The following is a 12,063-nucleotide window of genomic DNA, read 5'->3' as shown; positions in this document are numbered from 1 at the left end:
AGACACACCCAGAGGGGCGTTTCTGTAGGCCACGGACCGTCCGTCTGTGCGTGTCTGTCTGTCCCGTCATGAACTGTGCGCCACCACACAGCCCGGGCTCTCGGGCTGGAGACCGGTGTCCCTGGTTCCGTCTCGGGGCCTTTCCTTGCAAGGTGCATCGGAACCCCGTTCTGCCTTGCTGCCGCAGTCCTGCGGGCTGCACCCCACCCCCTCTCCTGGGTGCGCCTGAGACCAAGGGTCCAGGCTCCCCGCCCTGGGCAGCTCTCCCCCGTTCCGGCTCCACAGGGACCTGAGGCCAGGTCCCTGTGACCTGGTGCTCATCCGCACTGTGAGAAAGAAAACGTGTCCCTTTGGTTGACCTACTTTCCAGGGACAGTGGTGGAGGGAGGGCCGGAGACTGGGGTCTCCACGGCCGTCAGGGCAGCAGCCCACAGCGGGGCGGGGTGGGGCGGGGCGCAGCTGGGAGCGGAGGCCAGAGGGTGACGCCTGGAGGCTGAGTCACGGGCTGCACGGCCGGCCGGAGCGGCGGGCCACCCTCCGAGGTGTGACAGCTTCTCGGCGAACCGCTGTCAGGAAAGGGCCGGCTGTGCTAATCCCTGGGCAGCGCTGCTTCTCCTCTTCGCCCTCTAATTACGGCCCCGCAACAAAAGCCAGGAAGGGAGCCGGGAGAAAAGGGGCATTGTTGGGAGGCGGCCCCGGGCCGGGACACATCGCCCTGCGCATCGGGGCCTCTCGGAACAGCCCTCCTTTGTGCCGTGTCTGTCTCTGCACCCCTGTCCTCTGCTGTGTGTCATTGCTTGGGGCCGCGGACGCCCCAGCTGCGGCAGGGGCCTTTCTTATTTCTTATTTTTCTGTTAATTCTGGGTTGCCAGTCTGCTGCCCCGGGGGCACGATGGCAGTGTTGAGTGTGACGGGGCTGCCGCCGGACCGCTGCTGTCACTGGACTCCCGGTGGCCGGTTGCGTGGGGCGTGTGCCGGGCATGCCGTGGCCCTCGGTCACCTGAACGCCGTGGGCGTTCAGTCACTTACTGGGGGGGCGGTCTGTCAGCAGAGCACAGCGAGGCCGCAGCACAGCACACCCCCCGTTTCTGGGACCACCCCAGACGGAGCCTGCTCCTGTCACGCGTCCCGAGGTGTCAAAGTTTGAAATCTATTTCTACGTGACATTAAAACAAGCAGCTCGGGTGCGGAGCTGGCTCCCGGTCACACGGGCACACGGGCACACACCCCGGCCTCCCAGCTTCCGCACCAGGAAGAGTTTCCGCTCCAGCCGCAGGTTTTACAAACCCTGGAAGCTCAGTGGGAGAGAAAACAGTAACCTCGCTGTCCCGAACACGGTTTCAAACAGCCCGGGGGAGGTGCGGAGTGGCCACGGCATCCCCACCGTCACCGTCGCTGTGGGCGGGGAGGGGGCTTCGGTGATGAGTTGCAGCTCGGCGCACGCCAGCGCTTCCACGGCGGGAGGCCCCACGGCGCTCAGGGCCCCGGCACCGCAGCTCAGGGTGCCGTCGTCCTGGTTCCCCTCAGCCCCACGTGGAGGTCCCCCTGCAGCCCGTCTCTCCCCCGGGCCGAGACTTGCTGTCTCCATGGAAACACGGAGGGACAGCCGGACGTCCACGGGGGCCGTGCCGTCACTGTCTCAGGCCAAAGTTCGGGTGTCCCCCTGGTCTGTTGGTCACAAGCTCCCACACAGACATTTGTTTATGTCTAAATTTGTTAAGATTTTTTCAAAACCCCACTTTTCAAAGAAGAGAACTCGTTTTAAAATAACGTCCACGACACTGAGGGTCGGTCTGAAAACCGATGCCTCCGCCATGTGGTCGGCCTGCACCGTGAAAGGTGTGCCCACCGTCCGTCCACACAGGACCGAGAGGCCAGCGCACAGGGTGGTGATTTTGGGGGGGCTGTTTGCTCTCCGCCACACGTAGGCCTGGGGCCTCCCCGAGTGGAGGTGTGTCTGGAGGAAGCCGTGTGTTTGAACCCCTGCCTTCCTGGCACCCCAACCCCGAAGTGCCGGTGGGCCGGCCGGGCGGGCTGGGTGGTGCGGGCACGCAGGTGCTGGCTGACGGGTGTCCTTGCCGTGTTCCGCGCAGTGAGCCTTCCCCTGGGGCCCGGCGGGCCCGGCGGCGTGGACAGGGTCCCGCCGGCCACCCCGGACGCCGAGGAGACGGTGTCGGTCGGCAGCTGCTTCGCCTCGGAGGACACGACGGAGGACTCGGGCGTGGTGAGCTCCCCCTCCGACATCGTCTCCCTGGGCTCCCAGCACGACAGCACCAAGTCCAGAGAGAAGTGGGCCACCGACCAGGAGGACGGCAGCGACCAGGACCTGGCCAGGCCCCCCGAACCGGGCGCTGCGAAGAGCCCCACGTGGGAGAGGAACGGCACCGGGCCCTGGCACTCGGGGTGAGTGGCGGGACAGCTGGGGACGGGGGGCCCCACCCCAGTCTCCGGGGTGGAGAGGGGCCGCTTGTCCCAGGGACCGGGGCTTGTTTCCCACGGTGACGTCGGCCTGCTCTTTCCGGGTGTGCAGGCACTGGTGAGTAACTAGGGGTGGTGGTGGTGTGTGTGTGTGCGTGTGTGTGCGTGTGCGTGTGCGTGCACACGCGCATGTCCATCGATGCCCGGGGCCCTTCACGCAGGGTGCTCGTCCACCCAGCTCCCTGCTTCCCAGACTTCTCCACGGCCCCCCACGTCGTCCTCTGTGCCTTCACTTACTCTACTTGTCAACAAGCGGGCACGCGGCTGGTCTGGGTCCCCACCGCCGGGAGCCAGGTGTGCACATGCTTCTGCTTGCACGCCGGGAGTGTCCCGGCGGAGAAGGGATTGGGCTCTTGGAGGAACAGGCTCTTGACGTTCTCGGTGATGGGCGCGCTGCTCCCGGGAGGACCAGCTGGTGCGCCCGCCCAGCAGGGGGCGCCCCGCGGCTGCACCCACCCGCGGGGTGGCAGGCGGATGGCGTCGCGTGGGGCTCCGGTTCGCGCTCCCCGGGCCGTGAGGACGGGCGGCCTGCCGCACGCGTGGGGGCAGCCCGGTCTTCCGAAAAGACTTGGGGCTCTTCAGAAAAGGGCGGTGTGACTTCAGAAACAGTCGCCCATCTCCCCTTGGCCAGTGGTCACACACGGAGAGTCCTGCAGACGCTGGCTTCGGTGTGACGCTCTGCTTGCTGTGTAGAAACTGCTGTTTACTTTTGGCATTGTTACCCTCGTCCGCGTTCCCCCAAATAGGTGCGTCCTCTGTGTATTTAAGGGACCCTTCTCACGCCCTGAAGCAGCGGTCCCCGACCTTTCTGGCACCAGGGACTGGTGTGTGGAAGCCAGTTTCTCCCCGGGCGGGGGGGTGGGGGGGCGGGGAATGGAGACAGGAGGCGGAGCCTAGGTGGTGATGCGGGTGGTGATTGGCTGGCTCGCCGGCCCGCCGCCCGCCTCCTGCTGTGCGGCCCAGATCCTAACAGCCCGCGGGCTAGTACCCGACCCTCGCCCGGGGGTTGGGGTCCCCTGCCCTAAAACACCAAACGTTGTCTGAATTTCTTGTGAAAGTTTAGCACTGCTTTCTCACATTTGGGCTTCTGGTCTACCTGCGGTCTATTCTGGGCTGTGATGTGAAAAGGAAACCCGCTTTCTCCCACTGACTCCCAGCCCCACTCGGGTCAGGTGTGAAGTTTGCAGACGCACGCCCGTCTGCCCCGGTGCCCTGCTCCGCGGCTCCCGCCCATGCGGCCATCTCGGCCACGGTTCTTTTTTTTTTTTTTTCCTCTTTCAGAAAAAAAGCAGGTTAATTCTCTATAGCCCATGGACTTTTTTAACCTTTTGGATAATTTTAAGAGCCAATCACATGATGCCGTGAAAGCATTAGTGGGAATAAATAATAAGTAGAGTAATAGGAAGCAGCTCGGGAGTCACTCACCAACGTGGATGAGGGCTTTCGCCCTTCTGCTGTTTTGCTGCACCGGTGTCCAGGCGAGCGAGAATGTTCGTCTGATTAATGTAACGTTGCCATCAATATTATGTTATTTTGACTCATTTTTACCTAACGGGCTTGTCATGGGCATTCCCCGGTTGTTTGTTTGTTTGGTTTTTACACTCTAATAGTTTTAATGCCCGGCTCTTCCGTCTTAATGGCAATTCCAAGGACACGTGCGTGTCTCATCAGGCAGGAGATTCGGAGTTGGCTGGCAGCGGGGTTCCTGTTCCCCGCCCCCCGCCGCGTGGCTGAGGTCAGCCTGCGCCTCCTGCCTGTGTGAGAGCAGAGAAAACGGCGCGTTTCCTTCTCAGTGCACTGAACGGGAAGGAACACCACGTTCTCCGCGAGCCCAGGTCCCGTCTGTGGGTTTGCACGGGGCCACCCACACCGCGCTCCGCATCTGAAACGAACTAAGCAGGCGCTCTCGGCTGCCCCGGGGCGGGGGGCCGGGGTGGGGGAGCAGGGAGGTGTAAACTCCAGCTGACTTCCGCCGCCGTGTGAGAGTTCGTGCTGCCTGTGGCCTCGGCCACGACAATGACGGAGTCTTTGCAGGCTCTTGCTTTGCCCAGGCAGGGGGCAGGGCACGGTTTTCTGCCCCCATCTCAGGTGCACCAGGGTGTGGGGGGGCTCCGGACCCTCACCTGCCCGCAGGGGAGTCCCACCGGCACAGACCGGTTGTCCGGCCCGCGAGAGCCCACCTGACTCCCCTGAGCTGTGCGTGTCGCTTACGCACACTCAGAGGACGCTGCCCGCCTGTCGGAGGGGCGGTGGGCCGTGAGCCCCCCCCCGCGCCCCCGTGCTCGGGGCTCCATCGTCACTGCCACTGCTGTCCACTGGGAAAGGGAGCACCGTGAACACCCTCAGCAGGTCGCTCTCCGTCGGGGGTCAGCTCAGCTGCCCACAGGGGACGGCGGTCCGAGCCCCCAGCCCAGCTCGCGCTGTCCTGTCCTCTGACCCGGAGCTGGGCCCCACGCCCCGCCCTGACTCCCCCGGAATGACCACAGTGTGTTTCCCGGGAGTTGCTCCCCCGACAAACTCGAGCAACTCGGAGCTTCACCAAGGTGTGTCAGGCAGGTGTGTCAGGCAGGTGTGTCCAAGTGCACGATTTTCAGAGAAGCTCGGGACGCCTCGAAGGCAGAACCCACTGTGTGACATCAGGGGTGGGTGCGCACTCAGAGGGAGGCGCGGAGACAGCTGTGGAGAGCACGCCCCCCCTCCGAGGTGCCCCCTCCCCCCCAGCCCCGCCGCCCGGCCCTTGCTGCCCCAACAGACCACAGACCTGGAGAAGCCAGAGATCTCCCTGTTACTCAGGGTCTCCTCAACTCTAAAGGCTGGCAACCGAAGCACGTCTGCGCACTGGGCATGTCCTGCCCCGAGTGTGCCCGCTGCGGGCTGTGAGAGGGCGCCGGCCCTGCCTCCGTCCCCGTTGTCCAGCCACAGAGTGTCATCACTGTGACTCGGGCTCCCCCCCCCCCCCGGGAACATGGCTCTGCAAAGTATTTCTTCGCAAGCGAACCCGGGAGGTCGCTGCACCTTCCTCTCGGTGAGATAGGGCAATCCCGTGCCCATTCTGCAGCAGGGAGGCCGGAGCTGTCCAGCGCTGGGCCTGGGGAGCTGTCCAGCGCTGGGCCGGAGGGCGTGCCGGCAGAGTCCAGGGGAGCCCCGATCAAGCAGGCTGGTTCCGGGTTTCCAGACTGGTCAGCGGTCAGGTCCAGTGCCGGGGGGGCCCTGGCGGCCCGAAGCAGGCTGATGCTGCGTGGGAGCAGACCCCGCCCCTGCCGCCGCGGAGAGCGGTTCTGAGCTGGGACGGACGCGGCCGTGGGAACCCTGCCCGGGGCAGCACTGTGTGCAGGGAGCGGTGGCAGCGGCAGAGAGAGAGAGAGAGAGAGGCGGCCACGAAGAACGCATTCCCTGACACCTGCGCTCCCAGGGCGGGGCGGGCTGGGCTCTCTTCTCGCACCCCAGACGTGTGTGTGTGCACCACGGCCGCCCCGGGGGGCAGGGGGGGGACAGGCCGCTGTATCGGTGCCGGCTGCTGGTCCCTTCTGCAGCCTCCTGGCTCTGCCCTGCCGGTCCTCCTACACGGTTTCTACGGTTAGTCCTCCCACGGCCATTCGTGTTCCAGAGGACGTGGCCCGCCTGTGACCACGCCGCCTCTCCATCCCCTGCACACGGCAGGCCTTAGGGGGTTGTTTGCCATGACTGGTGAGGCTGGGCCTCTCTGGGGGAGTGGGTTCTGAGGTGGTGAAGCCGTCCCCGGCGGTCTCAGACCCCTGGGCTTGCAGAACCGCCCTGTGCGGCCAGTCCCGGTGGACTGAGCAGTGCCCGTGGGCTGCCGCGTTGCCCGAGGGCCCGACACTGTTGCCGCCCTCCTGGTCCTCGGGAATCCGCCGAGTTCTGTTGGGGACGGGTAAGACCCTCCGGGGCCTGAGAAGACCGTGTTCATGAGGTCCACACGGTGAAGTGCCCGCGTGTGTGGGTGCTTCTCCTTCCTCTGCACCCCGTGCGCGGCACAGTCCTGCAGACGTCCTCGTCTAGGGCGGCCTGGGGCTGCCGGTTGACAAACTGGAGGCCAGCACTATTTCCTCCAGAGCTCCCTCCTGCTCAGCCGAAAGCATCCTCCTTAGCCTCTGCAGTCCCGGGGCAAAACTCCCGGCTCCTGTCCCGTATGGGTGCTGCAGAGGGACCCCTCTGTCAGGGCTGCTGCTCCCCCGATGGCAGCGTTGGTGGGGCTCCCTTGTAGGGGCGCCACACGGCGGGGGGGGCGGTGAGGGAAGTGGGGTCAGTGGGCTTCGGGCCCCGTGTGGGGCAGCAGGGTCTCAGAGAGGCCGTGCAGAGCCACAGGAGACAGCAGGTGTCCCGGTGGCGGGCCCCTCCCTGCATTGCTCTCTGCCGGGACACCCCTGGGGTTCCTTCTGGGCCCCACTTGTCAGGGAGCTGTGGATGCGATGGCTGGGGGAGCGAGAGAGTGCTGTGGCCCTCAGGGTCATGGTTTCAGGTCCTAGCCGGAGCCCTGGTCGTTTGCACCAGTAGGAGCTCCGGCCTCAGGAACCTTCAGAAACATGTTACAGCCTCCAGAGCCCCGAAACTTTGTAACTGTAGGAACTTACTTTGGAAACACTTTATGCCATCCAGAGCCCTGAAACATTGTAACTATGGAAACTTTGGGCCCATGGGAACATTCAGGAACATTTTAACACCTCCGAAGACCCGGAAACTTTGTAACCACATTTACAGAGACCCAGGAGAATGAAGCTGTGCAGGACGGTGGCCCCTGGTCACATCTTGGCCGCGAGCGCCTGCCACGTGGCCCCGCCCACAGCGGGATGTGCCGCGAGTGTGAGCCACGCTCCAAATGTAGCCCGAGGACAAAAAGCAATTTTATAGTAATTACACGTAGACATGGTGGAAATAATTAGGGTTAAAGCTGAGTTAAATAAGGTGCGCTAATTGAAGCTGAATAAGGAATCTCTCTGCAGTCGGTCTCACCTACTTCTGCCTCGGTCGGTGGGGCTCCGGGGAGCTCTGGGGTCGCACTGGCGGGTCACATTGCGTCCCTCTGGGGCACGGAGCCCTGGAGCTCCGTGGGGCTCTGTCACCACAGGCCGCCCGCTGGCGGAAGGGGCGGCGGCACAGACAGGCCGTTGTCAGCTGTGTCTTCTCCCCGGCTTCTCGCCTGCGGTTTATCCGGTCCTTGTTCTGAAACCCTGTGCGTTGGCTTTGTCGGCATCTGCTTGTGGTATCGCCACCTGAGAGGGGCATCTTTTTCTCTCCCGACTCTTTTTCCTCCCGTGATGTTGCCGTTGGATAAATTACTTAAAGAAACTCTTCCAGCCACGTCAACCAGGAGGATGACCGAATGGGTCCTCATTAGCCCAGGCTCCTCCCCACCCCCTTCTCATAGAACATGAAACCGAACCCAACCAAAAAGCACCTATTTTCCCCGGCACCGACTTGAGCAGCTGCCCCCGGTGCATGTGACTGCTGAGGCGATCGGGCCCGCGCCCCCTGGGGCTCCCACCCCGTCCCCTGGCCCGAGGGGAGCATGCAGTCCCAGCCGGGGCAGACTGTGGTTTCAAACTCACCAGGGTTGCCCTTTGGCCCTCATACTCGACGCAGCCGTGTCCTGAATATCACCCTGTTCTCTGCAGGGTCACACACCCTGTGTGAGAAAATGCCACTGGCCATGTTTGTTCAACGTGTGCAGCCCGGAATCCAATGTCTGGGCCGTGTTTGTCCTTTGTTTGCTTGGTCTTAAGCCAAAGCAAAGGGTCACAGGAGCCGTACGTAACTGAGGGCCGGGGAGCGAGCCGGGCTGGGGAGCGATGCCGGAGAGGGCCTCCGTGCGGGCGCTTCCAGCTGAGAGACGCTGGCGCTTCTTGCCAGCCCCCCGCCCCTCGGGGACGTGACCTCGGCCCTGCTGCTGGTCCTCAGCGCGCTGCCCGTGGCCAGGGGCAGCACGCTTCTCTCTGGCTTTGGGGGGGAGGGCGGGGGGCAGAGAGAGAAAGGAAAGGAAAGGAAAGGAAAGGAAGGAGGAAGGGAACAGAAAGAAAGAAAGGCTATTAGTAACCCTTGGGAGAAGCCGGTGGCGGTGGGTGAGGAAGGAGAGACGAATCCGGCTGCATCCCTCCGTCCTGAGATTTTTTCTGGCACAGACCGTGCCAGTGGCTGCGCACTTGCCAGACGGTGCATTCATGCCGAAGTCCAGGGCCCAGAGCCCGTGGCCCAGCGCGGCCCCAGGAAGAGCCAGCTGCAGCAGCCAGGTGACCTCTCTGCCCAGGGACGGCAGGCTCCGCCGGCCCGGGAGACGCCAGCCCTGGCCCCCCTCCCCCCTCCCACCCTCCCCTCTGCCGCCCAGCCTGGGTGCTCTGGCCACTTTGCAAAAAAGAATTGCTCTTCAGTGGAGGACCAAAGGATGATTTAAAATGTTTCCTGTTTAAAAGATCGTTTTATCCCTCAAGCTGCTTTGTAAGAACACGATTCTAAAAAAAAAAAAAGGGACAAACTATTGGCTATAATTCATCCATTTCTCCAAAGCCCGCTGGCCGGTGGGTGCCCAGATTGCTGCCTCACCCCCATTCACAGGTGTGTGCTGTTCTTGCATCCTCGGTCATTGTGCGTGACACACAGGTGACCCTTGGACGATGTGCAGGAGGGACCAGGGCACGCAGCCCGTGCAGCTGAAAATCTGAGTGTAACTTCCGACCCTCCAAACACGGAGCTGCCCCTCCGTGTCTCCAGCATGCACCCCTCCCCCGTGGATACCAAAATCCAAAGACACTGGAGTTTCTGATACAAGGCGGCACAGAACGGTTCCCATAGTTGGCCCGACACCTCTGAGGACGCCCCGCCACGAACTGGAAATGTTGGCTTCCATCCTCAGTTGGCGGAAGCCACGGACACGAGACCCGGGAGTACGACAGCCCGGCTGTGTGTGCGCTTACCGATCAAAACCAGCGCCAAAGTGGACCCGTGCACTTCAAACCCGTGTAGTCCAGGGCCAGCCATGCACGTGTCGGTCTCTTCTTTGCGGGACATCGATGTGTATTCCTACGTTGACATCACGGGCCCCATGCTGACCGACGGCCACGCCCTGGGGCACCGACCGACGCCCGGTGGGTCCGCTCACTCCCTACCCTCCTGTCTGGAGACCGTCCCGTGAAGGCAGGGACGGCATTGTGTTTGTGTGTTCCCTCCCGCGGGGCTCCCTTCTCAGGGTGAACTGTCGAAGCAGACTAGTGGGCCAGCGTTCTCACGACGTGGAAGTGACACTTTTCTTCCTCGAGGGCCGTGTCCCCCGTGCTCCCCGGTTAAACCCAGGAGCGGCGGGCGAGCACCTGAGTCGCTGCCCTTTTGTCAGCACGCTGTGCCTTGTCCCCTCCCCCGTCGCGTGTGTGTCCAGGGAGACCGCCGTCCGCGGAGGGGTCAAGGTCATTTTCACTTCCCTTCACGTCGTTCCGTTCTCATCGACCGAGGTGACTGTGCACCGTCCGATCTGCAGGCAGACGCTTTAAAGCGGAACCGCGGCTGCGGGTTTGCGTAGTGTGCTTTCAGAAAGCACGCTGCGCGGAGAGCCGGCGTGTCCCACGTGCGCGGTTTCCCCGGCTCAGACGCCGCCTTACGCAGCGCTGCCCACGTTCCCTGCGCCACAGGCATCGTCGAACATTTGCATTCGGTGTGTCGAACCTGCCCCGTCCCGTGAGAGAGGAAAACACAGCTTCGGTGAGACGCACGGAGACAGGGCCCAAGGCAGATGCCGTAGGACAGGCGGTCCGTGCCTCTGAGGCCCCTGTTAACTGCTCCGCCGGCACACGCGTCTGCCGCCGGCCCCTTCGTCTGGGTCGTCGGGGGACGTTAGCGGAGAGAAATCTGGAAGCCCCCTTCCTGGCTCCCCGGAGGGCCCAGCGACCAGGGAAGAAAGGCGTTTGTCAGAAGACAAGCTCTGCTGCGTGGGGGCCGTGCAGGGCGCCTTTCCTGCGCCCCGACCGGGGGCCGGGGGGCCGTGCCGGACGCCGTCCTCCCCGGCTCTAACGAGCAGCGGGGAAGACCGTCACCTTCTCCCCCTGGTGTGGACACTTGCCGAGTGCACATCTCCGTTCTGCGTGTGGCCGGAACCTAGAGACGCGTGTCTCCGCCAAGACGGTCTCCCGCTCGCTCTCCTAGCGGTTGTCCCGTGGGCGCTGCTGTCCCGGCGATGCACGAGGCGAGGCCAGCCCTCCAGTGCAGGCGCAGGCGCAGGCTGGCGGATGTCCGCCCAGACGCCCGGGGCCTGGGTCCAGGCTGTGCCCTGGATGCCAGACCTGGCCGGTCCTCCCCCGGACCTAGGAGTCCCACGACCTCGGGCCGGCCTGCTTGTCCCTTGGCTCCGTCTCCTGTGGGCGCAGAGGCAGCAACGGGACGCTCTGCCTTGCGAGCCGCTGGCGAGAGTGACAGCGAGAGAATCGGTGCGGAGCGGTGCCGGGACACGCGATGGCCAGTGCCACCTCCCGCCGGGTCTGGGAGGAGGCCCCTGGCGGGGCACGAGTGGGCGCGGTTACTGCTGTGTCACCGCTGCCGCCGTGACTCTCTGTTGTCATCGCTGTCACTGTGATTGTTTCTCTACTTCCTGTTCCGGAATGCAGGAAGCGTGGCTTTGTGGGTGGCACACTCTGGCCCTCCCAGCCCTTGTCCCCTCGGTCGCCTGTCCAGGGTGCACGTTAGGCCAAAGTAACAACGTGGAAAGGGACGTACTGGGCCACGTGGCACCCTGCAGGGGCGAGCGCCCCTGGAGGCCAGGAGCCTGGCCGCGCCTCTGGCCAGAGCCTGCAGCCCCCACCCCCGGAGGCTCCGGGACCTGAGGGCGCCTCCTTGTGGGCTTGGGGACACGCCGGCTGTGCAGGGCCAGCGCAGACGTGTGCCTGGCCGCCACGGGCCCTTGCACACCTGGCCCCCGGAGGGCCTCTGTCCTTACGACCGTCGAGGCGGGGCCAGGTGCTGTGCTGACAGGTGCTGGGCACGTCAGCCTGTCCGTGCTGCGGCGGGCGGTGCACATGCAGCGTGGTGGACTCGGGACTGCGGGTGAAGAGAGCCAGGACGGGGCGCGAGCTGTTCACTCTGTGGGGCCATGCACACGCACACACACTCACACACACCACACCCTTCACACACCATACACCTCACATGCACACACACTCCATGCATGCACACTCCATGCATGCACACTCCGTGCACGCACACACACCTCCCCCACACACACACCACACCCTTCACACACCACACACCTCACATGCACATGCACACTCACGCCACACACACCGCACACATGCACCGCGCGCCGTCTGTGCCTCGGCAGCCCCGAGGACCCGGCGGTCCAGGGAGCACGGAGCAGCACACCTGTGAACAGGGGCTGCCCCTCCCTCCCTCTCTCCCTCGGATGTCTCTACAGAGGCGTGAGGCACACGTGTGATAAGGCACATGCGTGCCCTCGCTTCCCCTCTGCTCCCCTCTAGCGCTGAGAACGCTGCTGCAGCCTCCGAGGACGACAGAGACCTGCTTGTCACCGCCAGGCGGCTGGAGCCAGCCCGGGCGGACCTGGACGGGGACCCAGAAGGTAAGGGCGCCCCC

General features: G+C 64.1%; 1 protein-coding gene across 5 annotated transcripts in view; it reads left to right on the top strand.

Moving 5' to 3' along the window:
• The window catches only part of COBL (cordon-bleu WH2 repeat protein), a 114,855-nt gene that overhangs the window by 94,608 nt on the left and 8,184 nt on the right, over window positions 1–12,063 (top strand). For all 5 annotated transcript variants that reach the window (XM_045826911.1, XM_045826912.1, XM_045826909.1 and 2 more), the window contains 2 exons: window positions 2,094–2,403; window positions 11,949–12,049. In XM_045826911.1, the coding sequence (XP_045682867.1) occupies window positions 2,094–2,403; window positions 11,949–12,049 (411 nt within the window). The remainder of the gene's footprint in view (window positions 1–2,093; window positions 2,404–11,948; window positions 12,050–12,063) is intronic.

Source organism: Phyllostomus hastatus, unplaced genomic scaffold (assembly GCF_019186645.2).
Source record: "Phyllostomus hastatus isolate PE091 unplaced genomic scaffold, TTU_PhHast_1.1 phas_scaffold_78, whole genome shotgun sequence".
In the NCBI taxonomy this organism is placed as follows: Eukaryota; Metazoa; Chordata; class Mammalia; order Chiroptera; family Phyllostomidae; genus Phyllostomus; species Phyllostomus hastatus.
The sequence above is the reverse complement of the archived record's forward strand: the minus strand, read 5'-3'. Positions and strand labels throughout refer to the sequence as shown.